At 46.2% G+C, this 15,612-nt stretch overlaps 1 protein-coding gene across 5 annotated transcripts; it reads left to right on the top strand.

Moving 5' to 3' along the window:
* The first annotated feature begins 252 nt into the window (after positions 1-252).
* On the top strand, positions 253-11,449 carry TAFAZZIN (tafazzin, phospholipid-lysophospholipid transacylase). 5 transcript variants are annotated; one of them, XM_020975637.2, is made up of 12 exons: positions 454-480; positions 851-1,023; positions 1,506-1,661; positions 2,229-2,357; positions 5,802-5,847; positions 6,086-6,171; positions 6,581-6,661; positions 6,868-6,909; positions 7,129-7,191; positions 7,403-7,455; positions 9,367-9,444; positions 9,913-11,449. In XM_020975637.2, exons 3-12 carry the CDS (start codon positions 1,553-1,555, stop codon positions 10,012-10,014), a joined length of 789 nt encoding a protein of 262 aa, XP_020831296.1. In that variant the 5' UTR covers positions 454-480; positions 851-1,023; positions 1,506-1,552; the 3' UTR covers positions 10,015-11,449. The 5 variants fall into 5 exon arrangements, with proteins under 5 accessions (XP_020831298.1, XP_020831296.1, XP_078004124.1 ...); XM_020975638.2 differs by having other exon boundaries at positions 463-480; positions 851-923; XM_020975639.2 differs by lacking the exon at positions 851-1,023 and having other exon boundaries at positions 253-480.
* Positions 11,450-15,612: the final 4,163 nt, after the last annotated feature.

Below are 15,612 nucleotides of genomic sequence, written 5' to 3'. Positions count from 1 at the left end.
ACAAGATATTGAGTCTCTTCTCTGGCTGCCCATGCACTCTGCCTGGAATGCTCTTCTTCCTCCTTTCTGTCTCAAGGGCTTCTTTCAACTCCTTGTTAAAATCTCACCTTCTACGGGTGCGACGAGGCGGAGTCGGGGGCGGGGCCCTGGGAAGGTAGAGGACGGTGTTTTGCTGGCGGGGGAGGGACCGGGGTGGCGGGGGCGGGGCACCACCCTTCCTCCTGCCGCCTCTTGCCCCTCCCTCCCTGCCCCCCCCACCGGGAGTCTGAAAGGCCCAGGGCCGGGGCGGCCAAGCCTAGCCAGTTGCCCCTAGAGTAAGGCCTCTGTTTACGACACGTATGTGCGGCGGTGGCGAGGCCCACGCAGCTTTACGGCAGCCCAAGCGAGGGTGGCCTAGGGCGCTGGCAGTACGGCAGCTGCGGGGGCAGCCTCTTTCTGTCCCTCCTTGGGAGGTCTGAGCGCCCCGGACCAGCCGAGACGGTAAGTGGCCTGCGGAAATGGGCCCCCGCCGGGCGGCCAGGCCTTTTTTCTCGCTGCCGCCCTCCCCAACCCTGTTTTTTGTGGCTTGACCTTGGGCGCTACTGCCTTACGTAACAGTTGTCTGGGCCTCAGTTTCCCCCTCTGTCCCGGGTCTGAGCCTAGATGAGTGGCGGCGTTCTGGAGAGCCCACGGAGGGCAGGACCAGAGGCGCCTGTTCGAGCCGCGCCTCCCGACCAGGGGTTGGGGTGAAGGAAAAGAGGGATTTGGGGGAGGGGCGGGAACAAACAAAAGTGAATAAAAAGGCAATTGTCTAGGAAAAAGGGGGAGCCGAACCAGACCGACACTTCCCCCTTCCTTACTCCCTTGCCAGGGCGGTCGTGAAGTTTGTGGTGAAAATGGCAGAGGAAGCCCTAGCGCCCCAGTAGCCCCTGCCCACTGGCCAGGTAGGGTGCCCATCCCGAGCCCCGTGTTGGGCAGCCACAGAGAGACTGAAATGACAATCCCTGACCTCTAGGAATTTGCCCTCTATTAGGGGGAAACCAGGTGTGTGAGCCAAAGAGATACACATTACAGTCGTGGGGTGGGGTCGGAGGGTGGTCATCCCCTACCCTTGGGAGATCCGGAAAATTGGGAGAGCTGGCCTCAAAGTGAGGAAGACCTGGGTTCAAGTTTTTCCTTTTGATACCTGTTGCTTATACCTTGGCCAAGTTACTTTCCCTCTGTGCCTGGGGCAATTCTCTTAAGAGGAAGAATTCTAGTCTGGAGACGAATAACCATTTCTTACCTACAAACTACCCATTTCATTAATTATTCTTGCTAACTAGGTGCTAAGACTCCATTAAAGAAATGTTACTGCTGTCAGAACCGTCTAAATTTCAATGCCTTTCGTCAAAATTCTGGTTGGTTACCTCACCCTAGTTAAAGGCTCTGTTCAGTTAGGGCCACTCCATGGTGGTCCACTGAGTACTTGTCCAAAGCCAAGCTCAAGAATTCCTTTCCTATTCTTCCTTACTCTCTGATGACAGAACCTTGATCAGGCAACTGAAACCAACTCTACATTGGACATGGGAAGATGCCCCTGCATGTGAAATGGCCTTTCCCCTCCGTGCCTCCTCTGTCTTGGACTCTGGCCAGCAGTGTGGTCATGGGTCTTGTGGGTACCTACAGCTGCTTCTGGACCAGTGAGTGTACTTGGACTAAGGCTAGGGCCAGGTGCGAGAGGACTTTCCTAGGGAAGAAAATAGGAAAAAGGGATGAACTAAACCTTGGAGGGGGACTCTGTAATTGGCAAGCTTTTGTTTATCCCAAGTGGCTGCATCCATGAGTGGGGATTGACATAATCCATTGTGGATTAGTCCTGGTTTGAGTATGGTTTGCTCTGAAAGCTGGATCTTGAAAGGAGGCTAGAGAAAGCAGCAGCATCTTACCTAGGGGTTTGAGCCAATTAATTGGGGAAGGAAATCTCTACTTCCCTAGAGACATGCAATTTCAAGGAGGAACCAGTGGACTGAATGAAGAGAGAAAACATTGGGGGTTGGCTCTGGGTGTGTGTGTGTGTGTGTGTGTGTCTACACACACACACACACACACACATAATATATATATATATATATATATATATATACACACACACACACACATACATACAGAGTGAGAGAGAGAAAGTTAGCAGGAATATTCTGACTGGCTGCTCCAATATGGTACCAGCTGGCTGGCCCTGTGGGGGCATTTGTCCTCTCTTCAAATAGAGTACATGAACCGCCTTAATGTGTACAACAAGGAGGTGCTGTACGAACTGATCGAGAATCGAGATCCTGGCACACCGCTAATCACTGTCTCCAATCACCAGTCCTGCATGGATGACCCACACCTCTGGGGTATGTACTTTGGAAAGCTCAGACTCCAATGATAGAGAAAGAGGGATGGCTTTCCAGTGCATACAGCCAAGGATGCTGTCATTTAGGAGTTAGGCAGGAGCCTTTGGGGGAAAAAAGAGCCTTAGGCCTTGTTCCTCACCTGAACTCACCTGTGGCAGTCCTAGTCATATGGTCTGCCTTGGATTGCTTTTTACAATTCTGCTTTTTTATTCTCCTCCACTAGACTCTAAGCTCCCAGAAGGCAGGGCCTTGCTCTCATCCCAGCATAGCTGAGCACAGGGCCTTCCACAGAGTAGGTATTTGGGGCATATTTGTTGAATGAAATGAAGATTGTCCACAGTGAGGAGGTAATGTGTCTGACTTTGGAAATATTGGGGGTGGAGAGTGATTACCTATCAGGGACCCCCTCCACCTGGTAGTAATGAGTGCCTTGGGTGAATTCCTTCTCCTTTGGTATTTTGGAGTAGGGACAACTTATTCAGGGTAGTTTCTGGGATTCTCTAGATTTTGATTGAGAAGACATGGGTTCTAATCTAAACTTTACCGCTAGCTCAGAGTGTGATTGGACCAGTAATTTTAGCTCACCTCATATGTCACATGGGGATATTAAGGCCTGCCCACTCTCCCTCCCAGGACTATTAAGATAACAACTGCCATGAGAGCCCTTGGGCAAGGAAAAAGCCCCATATAAATGAAAGGAATTATTCTATTAGCATAGCTTCAATGAATCAGTGTTGACATCTGTACAGACTCAGAAATCACCTGGGCATATGACTAGTGTGGAAGATTACTTGCTGTCTCTTCAGTTAATGCCAGAGCATTCCAAGAAACTTAGTTTATCCAGATTCCCCACCCTACCCCCTCCCATCCCAATTGATGATGTTGTCCCTGTGTCAACTTCCGGATGATGTCTTTTTAGAATCACATAAAGAACATCACTTCCCTGACAACAGAAGAGCTATACATGTTACCTTCTTAGGACTTGTTCATAATTTTGGTTTGCATAGTTCAGTTTAGCTTTCACAATCTCATCCCCCCACCACAATCTTTCAGTCTTTTTGCATTTTTCTTCTACTTGGGTGTCCGTAATTGGAATTTTTCTCCCCATGAAGAGAAATACTTTCATCAGATTCAATATCTTTTCCCTTTCAAGACCCTCTGAGCTTGGTCTTGGATTCATCAGAGAAAGAGGCCACTCAATCTGGTTTTTCAGCATTCTCTTGGTTACATTTTGATTCTATGGAAATGAGTCATCTTTGTTTGGTAATGCCTTCTATAACCAGAATATTGGATGAACCAGAGAGTGTTCTGGTTTCTTCCCCTAATTTCTGGCTAAATAAGCAGGCATTATATTTATCATTATCATAAAGCTCGTCTCCAGTGCCTTGTCCTTTGTGGATACCTAATAAATTTTATTTGGATTGCTTTGGTCACCATCAGTCAGTGAGGCTCTGTACTGGTTGCTGGATATGAGAAGGTTGCCTAGCCCTACCTTCTCTTGGTACCAGGATGTTAACAAGGGATAGAGACAGTAGGTGCCCCAGTCCTTGATGCCACAGAGTTGGAAGGACCCTCAGAGGCCATCTAGGCCAACTGGCAGCTGAGTAGGAATCTTCTCAAAACACCATCCCCAGGCCAGACCTTTACTGAGAGGCACCTTGTTCTGCTTGGGGAGCAAGCACCTGTTAGGAAGTTTGCGCCTGGGGCTTCAGTGTGGGTCCAGATTTAGATATAAATCACCGATTCTGAGACATACAAGGAACTTCAGAAGCCACCAAGTGTAACCCATATCTTGACTAAGAATCTCTTTGATGAAATCTGTATCAAGTGGACATCTGGCTTCCAGTGAGGAAGAACTCACTTGGTTCCTAATCAGCCCATTCCGCTGGTGGACAACACTGACAGTTATTCCCTACACCAGACTTAAATGCCCCCTGCAGTTTATGCTCATTGCTCCTGGTTCTGCTCCCTGGGAGCAAAGCTCATAAGTCTGATTCCTTTTCCATTGGGCAGTACTTCACATGCCTGAAGATAGCCATCATCCTCGCCCTGCCCCCCACCCAAGTCTTCTTTCGCCAGGCTAAACATCCCTAAGTGTCTTCAAATAACCCTCACATGGCGTGATCCCTGGTCACCCACCTTAAAAATGTGGCTGCCACAACTGATCATATTGGTATAGAATGCCAATCCACCCCCCCCCACTTTATCTCATCTAGTTTTACATAAAACTTGATAACGAGATGAGTCACTTCCTGCAAAGTCTCTGGGATTGAATTTATTACCTTGTGTTAAGATCTCATTTTGTTTAATACTCACTGTGTTTGACTGTCTGAGACTGAATTTCATTAACATCTTTCTTGGATATTGCCTCTGAATTACTAAGTCTTCCCACTGTTACTTTTCCTGTATCATACTCCTGTAGTATCCTGAGAGTATTATATTCTCTGTAGTATCTGACTTAGCAAGTATATATGGGAAGTTTTCTTCTGTCCTGATTTTTACTTTAGAGTCCTCTCGATTGCATCTGCAGATCTCCAGGCAAATGTGTTATAGTGGCCTTCATAAGATGCACATTCTCACTGGTCAGGAGCCCATCATTCATGCACATTAAGTCCTGGTCCAGAAATCCCATCTCCTTCAGTGATACCATCTTCTCAGCCAGAGAGAGATTGTCATTGATTGAGGTCAAAGAAGACTTCTTGAAGGAGGTGGAACTTTAGGCTCGATGGATGAGTAGGGTTTAAATAAGTGTAGGAAGAAAGAATCCTGGGCCAGGATATAAATGAGCAAAGGCAACAACAGGAATGGGCCTGGTATATTTGTAAGGCCAGCTTGCTGGAGCCAAAGGTATTTATAGGGCAGGACTAGGGGATGAAGTTACAAGAGCAGGTGAGAGATTGTGGAGAACCTTAAATACCTGGTTGAGTCCTTTGGCTTGTCTGGTAGGCCGTGGCAAGCCATTGAGGGTTTTTGAGCAGTGGAGGCAATGTAATCAGAGTCCTATTTGTGCAAAATAGATTAGAGAGGCAGGAGCCAGCGTCAAGATTAGGAGGTTCTTGGAGTAGAAGGCATGAGAAGAGGGGACTCTAATTCAAGAGCTGTCCTGGAGTGTAGAATCTGAAGACTGGAAATAAAGAGAGTCACAGGTGACTAGGCAGTTTCCAGGTTGGGTGATTGGGAGAACAAGGATGCCTTTGACAGAAATGGAAAGTTTAGGAGAAAATAAAGCAGGTTTGGAGGGAAGGTGAGTTGGATTTTGGATATGGCAAGTTGGAGGAGCAGACTGACCATCTCTTGCCCAGTATAGCTTTGAGCTGGTGAGTCCTGGAGGGCTAGAGCTCCTGGGAGAACTTGGTGGGCCCTCAGGGATATCAAGCATGGGCACAGTGGTGGGGGTGAAGGAGGCCTGAGTGCCTTCCCTAGCTAACTTCTGTCTTCCCCCAGGGATCCTGAAACTCCGCCACATCTGGAACCTGAGGCTGATGAGGTGGTAAGTGGTAGAAGGAATGGCCCCCTAAACTGGAGATGAGCTTTAGTTCCCATCTCCCATCCCAGGCAGATTTTGAAGGTGTCTGTTTTTCTTAGGGGTGTAGGAGATGGAGGTATGACCTCTCCCTCAGAATTTCCCTGCTGCCAGCAGCATTATTGGAGTTGGGGGCATGGGGGATGTGGGGAGTTGAAGCCTTCAGGCTTGTGCAAAAAGCAGCGCCCATCTTGCTGCCCTACAGGACCCCAGCAGCTGCAGATATCTGTTTCACCAAGGAGCTGCATTCTCATTTCTTCAGCTTGGGAAAGTGTGTCCCTGTATGCCGAGGTGAGCCCCCACCCTGCAGCCTGGGAGCTACCTTGACATCCCCCCACCCCCATCCCCCAAACTAATAAGCCAATGCCCCCTCAAGGGTAAGAGTAATAGCCAGTGGTCCTAGGGTACAGGATAGAGAAGATACTTCTGTAACTGGGGCCACTTTCCCTGAGCCTCCCCTTGGGTTAAAGGAGAAGAAAGAGGTGTCGGTTAGTAGTCCCATCCCATCCTGCTCCCCAAACAACTCCCTAACCCTAAGCAGAGAGTAGGCATTCACTAAGAAGTCCCACCTCTTCCAGACTGTGTGTTGCCAAGAGCAAGGCTGGGGTCTCTTCTCCCTTTGACATCCCTTCTCCTTCCCTTACCCCAACTATAACCTGATGGTAAGGGGCTGGGGACAGGGATGGCTTTTCTCTGCTAGGGGATGGCGTCTACCAGAAAGGAATGGACTTTATCCTGGAGAAACTCAACAATGGGGACTGGGTCCACATCTTCCCTGAAGGTTGGTAGGGGTGGGGGGAGGGGAGGTGGGAAAGGAAGCTAATGGTCATGGAGCAGCCAGCAGGAGGAGGGGTTGGCAGGGTCAGTTCCCCTTGGGGTAGGGGAAAAGAACTGAAGTCCCTGTTCTGTCCTATCATGCCCCACTCCTTTCCCCCTAGTGCCTCTGGCAGGCCTCCTTGAGCTGCTCACCTCCTTTTCTCTCTTCAGGAAAAGTGAACATGAGCCAGGAATTTCTTCGTTTTAAGTGGGGTAAGTTGGGGGCTGACCCAGACTACTGGGGAGGATGGTCCCTGCCAACCTCAGGGGAGCAAACCTCAGCCATTTCCCCTGGCCCCACATTTCTCCCTTCTAACTTCCCCAGACCTTTCCAGTTCAGTGGGCATTAGCAATGGCTTAGAGGTGGGCTCCTTCTGTTGGGCTTATTGGGGGTATGGCCTATACCTCACCTGCTCCATTCTTTCCTGACAGGAATAGGACGCCTGATTGCTGAGTGTCACCTCAACCCCATTATCCTTCCACTCTGGCACATTGGTGAGCTTTCTGGGGAGGGAGCCTGGTGGTGAGTGTCCTGGCATTGTGGTGTTCAGAAGGCAGTGGGAGACAGGAAGAATAAGGCTATTCCTTGGTTTACTAGGGTCAAAGAACTGGGAGAGAATGGGAGTGGAGGTGTCTAGGATCCCCCCCTTCCTTCCTGTTTGACCATCTGCCTTGTTTTCCATTGGCCTCCACGCCTGTTGTGTAGGAATGAGTGATGTGCTTCCCAACGCTCCACCCTATTTCCCCAGATTTGGACAGGTGAGTGGGAGCCAGCCAGTCTCTGGTTCTCTTTCTCCCCCTGCCTCCCTCAGGCTTGGCCACCACAGGGCAATTCCATTCCTGACTCCTTTGTGTGGAAGGAAAGGGGACAGGGAGGAGTTGCCACTGGTGTCTTGAGAAGCCCCTTCTGTGGCTGTTTTCTGCTCCATCAAATGAGGTTAGACTAGATTTCTTATGATAATGATTCTTCCACCCCCATCCTCACTTTGGTCTGGACCTTTAGGGAATTCTTGGTGTGGAAATTCCCTCCACCAGTACAGCAACTTCTCTGTAACTTAAAGTGTTGAAGGCACTGAGGTGAGGTGACTTGTCCAGGGTCACACACCTACTATGTTGCTAAGCTCTTCCTGACTCTAAGGCTACTCTGTCCACCAAGCTGTGCTTCCTCTCCAGAATAGCTGCTGTTCAGATGGTGTTTCAAGATTTACACAAAAAGTTGGCCTTCTAAGTGAACAGAGAACTGGGAAGGGAACCCTCAGGAGCTGAATGGAGTTGTTCTCAGCATAGGGGGTGGGGGGAGTGGGGAGAAAAACTTGCACCAGTCAGGGTTCTTAACCTTTTTTACATAATGAACTCTTTTGGCCAATTAGGGGGCACCACAGCACACAAAGTTCTGGACCTGGAGTCAAGAAGACTTGAGTTCAAATCCAGCCTGAAATGCTGGCTAGCTGTGTGATTCTGGGCAAGCCACTTCACTGCTGTCTGCCTCAGTTTCCTCATCTGTAAAATGGAGATAATAATAGCACCTACCTTTTGGTGTTGTGAGGATTAAATGAGATGATAAAATTATAAAGTGCTTAGCACTCTAGCTGGCACATAGTAAGCACTATATAAATGTTAGCTCTTATAATAATATTATTATTATATAGTAGAGCTTATAAGCTCTTCATAAGCAATGTATTTAAATATACAAAATAAAATGCCTAAAATTACAAAGAAGACCAAAGGTTAGTGAAAAGAAAAATGTCATTTTTTTCCCACCCAAGTTCATGGACCCTCTGAGATCTATCTGTCTGGTGGCGCCCAGATTGTAGGGCAGGATTTCACCTGCTGTCTTCCTGATTTCAAGTCCAGTACTCTCTTCACAACATTGTGCTACCTCTCCAGGCAGAGTTCTAAGCACTAGGAATATGAAGGGTTACAGATAGAGGAATTTAAGCTCCAGCATGAGTGACTTAGGACATCCACACCTGAGAACTTCCCTGCAGTGGCAGTGTTGGGATACATAGGCCCTTAAGGCTAATGTTGGACACTGGTGGTTAGGGGAGGTGGGCCATAAGGGACAAGGATTGGGGATGTTAGGAGACTTATAACATAGAATGTTAGAGCTATTTCTGATGGTTCCTCCTATTGGTTTTAATTTTTACTTACAACTTCACTAATGTGAAAATATGTTTAATAGGAATGCAATTGTAAAGCCTATATCAGATTGTATGCCGTCTTGTGGAGCGTGGTGGGGAGGAAGGGGGAGAAAAATTTTAAAACTCAAAAGCATATATATGGAAGTGATTGTTGATAAATCAAAATAAATTAATAAAATAAATTAAAAAAAAATTTTTTTAAAAAGAATGTTAGAGCTAGAAAGAGGCCTAGTCTAACCCCCTCATTTTACAGATAAATAAACTGAGGCCCAGTTTGGGGAAGGGGGTATACCCAAAGTCACACAGAGTTAGTGGCAAAACTGGAATTAGAACCCTAGCTCTTGATTCCCAGGCTCATACTAGCCTTTCCGCAGCCTTAGCTTTTAAGCCTTTGGAGTTTCCCTGCCTCACTGTCTCCATTTCTTCAGCCCCAAGTTGAGTGGTGAGGCGGGTCCCTCTGGATCAGGATTTGAAGTGGTTCTTTGGCTCTTTTCACACCCCTCTGACATCCTCTCCCTCTCCCTCCCAGAAAATCACCGTGCTCATTGGGAAGCCATTCAGCGCCCTGCCTGTTCTTGAACGTCTCCGAGCTGAAAATAAGTCAGCAGTGAGTTAGCTGGAGAGTGCAGTTGGGTTTGAGAGAGTTGGACATCCTCCAGGGGATCCCTGGGCTGTTCCTTGAGAAGGACAAGGGTCTGGAGTGAGAGAAGCAAAGAAATACTTTTAGTCTTTGGGATCTGGCTGTGAGCTCCAGGGGAGAGGAGGTGGGGCTCTCCTACCAGACCAGCTGTCTGGGTCTCCATGCCCCCTTCCCCAGCCAGGGTCAAGACATCCAGAGACCCTGACCATTAGTGGCATGACACCCTAGAACCATGTACACTCAAACGCATACCTACCCAACCAAATTAATTCGTATTTGTGAAAAGCTTTGCATGTTGCCATGTCCTTTTCCTTCTCACTCTTCCTCTTCCCACTCCTCAGCATGGTTTCTACCATCTCCATCTTCCCCCAGAAAATAACATTGGGTAAGAAAAATAACATTGGGTAAGCTCCACATCTCTGTCTCTTCTCTCAGGTGGAGATGCGCAAAGCCCTGACAGACTTTATCCAGGATGAGTTTCAGAGCCTGAAGGTGCAGGCAGAGTTACTCCATAACCACTTCCAACCTCTGAGGTAGCCTGGGGGCTCCCATAGCCCTGAGCTGATTACTGGGGAAGCTCCTGCCCTGCTAAAGGCTCTTCCACTCCAGGCCATCCTGTCAGGATGGCCTGCTCCTTGTCTTCCTTCCATGTTCTTCCAGAAAAGGTTCCATGTTCCTGCCTCAAGATCTGAGAGCACCCCCTAGCTCTTCCCAGTCCTACTCTCCTAGTGGCAGCTCAGGGCATCTGGCACCTTGAGTAAAGAGTTGAACTGTGTGCATGGGGAGCCAGGAATGGGCTGCTTCCCTTCCAGACACCAGTATCTCACCCTGGCCAGTGCATGGAGGAGTATATGTTGGGGGTGGGAGAGGACAGTCAACTAGGAAGTGTCAGTAAAGGGTTTGGTTTTATGCTTTTTAGACCATAGGTTTCACTTTGGATCATCCTTTTCTGGGCTCCCCAGTGGATGTTGCCTCCCTTCTATTTTTCTAGATAGAGCAGCAGTCCCTCTTACCATGTGCCAAACTTTCTCTGGTGCAAATCAATGAAATGGTGGCCTAGAAGAAGTGGGATGGTTACGAGGCTTACTGTGATTGGGTGTGTGTGTGTGTGTGTGTGTGTGTGTGTGTGTGTGTGCAGGGAGCAGAGAGAGTGTCATAGTCAGGGTGTCCCTGGGCTCAGAAATGTCTGCTTTGCTTTTGTAAATGCTGCCCATGAGGATGCATTATAGTTGCCTCCCTACTCCCTTGAGAAACCTGCTCAAAGTTCCCATTTTAACTGGAACATTCTTATATGCTTATGGAACCCTCTTTGGAGTTCCTGTAGCCTAGATGAGATGAGGCTGGGAAAATTGTTACTTTTCCACTTTTTATCTGAGAGTCTACTTTGCTTTCTGCTCTGCTAGCAAATAGTGGAGGCTGGGGAGTGCTGGGATAGGTAATCAAGAGGTCACAGGACCTAATAAAGACTTAGACGTTAGATTTGTGAGGATCCTTAACAGTCATAATGACTGTCTACTTGGGATTGTGATCTGTGTTGGTGGAAATACCTTTGCCCATACATAAAATCATGGAATAATCTTGAAATATTGAAGTATGTATTCTCATATATAAGGGAGAGGCAGGCTGGTTCTAGATACTCCCAGAAAATTTTCACTTTTCCCTCTTTCCCCTGTGGCCAAGGTTTGGTTGGCCAAGGCTAAGGGCAGGGAGACTGTCTCAGGGCCTCAGTCCCACTGGCTTCTAGGGAGACCAGGAGCCAAACCTGCATAGAGCGGGGACCGGGAGCACAGTCACATTCCTTTTCATCTCAAGGAGTTCTTGTCTGTTCCAGAGGAGGAAACATTACTCCTCTACCTGCCCACCCCAAAGCTGTGGTGGCCTTTCTTTCTCTCCCCACTGTCTTCTCTTTTATGCCTGTATGATTTTTTAATAGATTTTTAACAATAAAGTGTATGTCTGTGCCATGATTCCACCTACTGCCACTCCAGTCTCTTTATGTTCCAGGAATGTGGTGGGAGAGATGAAGTTGGGGTGGAGGTGGTGGGAGTGGGCTTGGAGTCTTCTGCAGAGCTTCAAATCATAACCTCGCAGTGTCCGAGCTGGCTGGGCTCTTCAGATCAATGAGTCCCATTCCTTTATTTTATATAGGGGAAAGCTGAGGCCCAGGGAGTTGCTGCCTGAGGTCATAGCAAGTGTTTTGTAACTAAAATTTTGTCAAAAGTAAGCTTATTTTGTCATTTCCTTGTCTAATTGCACCTTCACCTGCCCTGCCTGTTAAAGGGACTACTATTTATTTTTTATTTTTATCAGTTTATTTTGATTTATCAACAATCACTTCCATAAGCTTTTGAGTTTTAAGTTTTTCTCCCCCTCCCTCTCCAACTCCCTCCCCGAGACAGCATGCAATCTGATGTATGCTATACGTATACATTCCTATTAAATATATTTTCATGTTAGTGATATTGTAAGGAAGAATTAGAACCAATAGGAGGGACCACAAGAAGGAAGAGGAAAAAACAAAACAGAAAGAAAAAAAATAGCAAATAGTGTGCCTCGTTCTGCATTCAAACCCCATGGTTCTTTCTTTGAATGTGGATAGCATTTTCCATTATGAGACCTTTGGAGATGTCTTAGATCCTTGTATTGCTGAGAAGGGTTAAGTCTATCAATATTAGTCATCACACAACATGGCTGTTACTGTGTACAACGTTTCCCTGTTTCTGCTCACTTCACTCAGCATCAGTCCATGCAAGCCTTTCCAGGTTTTTCTGAAGGCCTCCATCTCATCATTTCTTATAGCACAATAGTATTCCATTACATTCATATATCACAACTTGCTCAGCCATTCCCCAGTTGATGGGCGTCCTCTCAAATTTCCAATTCTTTGCCACCACAAAAAGAGCTGCTATGTATATTTTTGTACATGTGGGTCCTTTTCCCATTTGTTTGATCTCTTTGGGATATAGCCCTAGAAGTGCTATTGCTGGGTAAAAGGGTATGCACATTTTTATAGCCCTTTGGGCATAGTTCCATATTGCTCTCCAGAATGGTTGGATCATTAAGGGAAGACTGTTTAGCTGGGGTTTGTGTTCCAGTACTGGAAACAAAAGAAGGGTTGTCAAAGTTCTGCAAACACCCTTTGGAGGAAGGCAGTTTAGCCAAGGTCACAGTCATGGGAGTAGGCTAAATCAAAGTTTCTAATCAGATGGATCTTAACTGGTTATCTTAGGAGACAGGTACTCAACCCCTCTGGCCATGGGTGATGGGCATTTTGCCTCTTTCCTGGGGTACCACGCCCTCCCTGGGCACTCAAGTTCAGTGAGCTTATACTGCATACTTACTACATGTGTGGTGCTGCATGCATGCATAGTGCAATAAGGTGGCAAAAGGAACTAGTTTTGTGGGGAGGAAGAGGGATAAAAGACCAAGACCTGGAAAGAATCTCAGAGCCCAGCTGGGCTAGCTCCCTTGTTCTTAGGTTGAACAGAGGCTTGACTTGGCCCAAGCACCCCAGGTAATGGCAGAGGCAGGATTTAGACCCTGTCCCTCTGGCACCCTCCACTGGCCGCATGGCCTAACCAAGTCAGCCAACATGGAGCAAGGCACTAGAGACATGAGGACCATCACCAAATTGTCCCTTGCTTTCAAAGAATCTGGGGGGGAGGGGAGGTGTTAATGCAGATAAGTACAGGTTAATTTGAAGAGGGAAAGAGTATTAAGATGGGGATCAGGGGAATGGCCCTTGAACTGAGCCTTGAAGAAACACAGGTATTCTATAGTAGAAATGAGAAAGGAATGTTCTCATCACATGGGCACAGAGGGCATGGGTGAGCACTGGCAAGGAACAAAAACAGTAGTTGTTTAAAAAAACAAAACTATGCAGTAGAGAAGCAGCATGGTCTGGTAGATAGAGCTGGCCTGTAGCCATCAAGACCTGGGTTCAAGTTCTGCCTCTTAACAACCAATGGCTCTAACCCTGGGCAAGGCACCTAACCTCTCTGCCCCAAGCCGACTCTTCAGAATGGAAGGTGCAGAAAAGATGCCAAGTTGCTCTGGTAAATTGATCGAGTCAAGAAGTTTCTACGCTATACTGGGGAAAAGAAAATAATCAAAGAAAGGAGAGGATGGATTGGCGGGGGCAGGGAAGCTGGGGGGCAGGTGGTAAATACTTAACCATAAAGAGAAAGCAGAGCTGCTTCATTCCTGGCCTGTTCCCATTTTCTTTGTCCAAGAGAATGGCTTTAGCCCTGGAAATGGCAGCCAGTGAGATTGACTAGGATTCCTGGGAAATTCTAAATACATCATACCCACAGTACAAACTTAGAGTTGATTTATATGCTTTAACTAGCAGGATAGAAACAGCCATTAAATTTCTCAATGCATGTAACCAAACTTTACTAATCAATATTTAAAAAAATAATAATAAATGTCAGCCCCCTCTTAGAGGTCCTAGTGAAGCCTTATACTGGTGCCCAAGACAAGATACCCTCTCTGTCCAGCTGGAGGCCATCCAGTTGGTGGTCCAGCAGATCTCCACCAATCAGCACTGCCCTCCAGCCAACATGGTGCTATTCTCAGCAATACAAAGATCCAAAACAATTCTGAAGGATCTATGATGAAAAATGCTATCCACCTCCAGAGAAAGAACTGATGGAATCTTTTTTATTTTTTTTTTATTCATTTTAAACTTAAATACAAAATAAGAAAAGGGAAAAAAAAAACCTTTCCATCTACACAGCAGAACATAAGAGAGGATTCAATATCAAACAATAAATTTCCATTTCAAGAAAACCACTTTTCTATGCTTCATCTTGGTTTACTTTTGTTCTCCACTGTGCATTTTATTTTATTTTTCCTCCCTCCTGTCTCCCTTGTCCTACATGGTGACTTTGCACAGCCTTTGTCACTTAGATCCAATTCACTTGCAAGTCATCATCTTCCTGATGTCATGGTCCTCTTTTGAGAATGAAGGAGAAACAAGAACACTTCTACAGGCTACCTTGCCCTCCTATTCCATCTACCCACCCCTCTAAGAGTCCCTCCTTTATCCTCTCCCCCAGCCTCCACCTTATCTTTCTATCCACCTATCTAAGAATTTCTCCCTTATTCCCTCCCCCTTCCTAATTCTTAATCTACACACACATCCTTCTAATAGTCGCTCCCTTATCCTATCCCCTCAGCCTCTTATTTCTAACTTTAGAAGACTGTTATACCCTTCTAGATATATGTTATTCCCTCTTTAACCCATAGGGTTCTAGCACTACCAGTTCTTCACCCCTACTAACTTCTTCTGTATCAATTCTTCCTTTCATGCCTCATTTATATGAGATAATTACTCCTTTTTATCTCTCCCAAAGCAGTTTTAATTTTTAGAATCGCCCCCATTTTACGCAGCTTAGGCCAAGCCTTGCTTTCAAACTACCCAAATAATAATGACAGAAATGCTAACATTTTCGAATGTAAGAAGTAAACAATTTGACCTTATTGAGTCCCTTATGTTTACCTCATATTTCTTCTGGATCTTATATGTCAAATTTTCCATTAAATTCTGCTCTTTTTGTCACAAATACCTGAAAGTCTTTCAATTTGTTAAATATCCTTTTTTTCCCCCATTCAGGATTATACTTAACTTTGCTGGGTAAGTTACCCTTGATCATAACCCCAGCTCTTTTGCTCTACAAAATGTAGTATTCCAAGACCTTCAATGCAGAACTGCTAGGTCTTGTGTAATCCTAATTGTAGTTGTGCAATATTTAAATTGTTGGGGTTTTTTTTTCCCCTTGTTGCTTACAATATTTTTTCCTTAGCCTGGGAGCTTTGAAACTTGGCTATGATATTCCTGTAAATTTTCCTCCTGGGATCTCTTTCTGGTGGTGATCAGTGTTTTTATTTGTTTGTTTGTTTATTTGTTTGTTTTTTCTACTTCTGCTTTACCTCCTAGTTTTAGAACTTCAGGGCAATTTTCCCTAATAATTTCTTGTAATATTGTATCAAGATTCTTTTTTTGACCTTAACTTTCAGGTAGCCCAACTTCTTATATTGTTTCTCCTTGATCTGTTCTCCAGATCAGTTGTTCTTCTGATGAGATGTTTCACATTCTCTTTTATTTTTTCATTCTTTTGCTTTTGTTTTATT

Source organism: Phascolarctos cinereus, unplaced genomic scaffold (genome assembly GCF_003287225.1).
Source record: "Phascolarctos cinereus isolate Bilbo 61053 unplaced genomic scaffold, phaCin_HiC Scaffold_8;HRSCAF=390, whole genome shotgun sequence".
In the NCBI taxonomy this organism is placed as follows: Eukaryota; Metazoa; Chordata; class Mammalia; order Diprotodontia; family Phascolarctidae; genus Phascolarctos; species Phascolarctos cinereus.
Note: the sequence above shows the minus strand (reverse complement) of the source record. Positions and strands in the feature narration are given on the sequence as shown.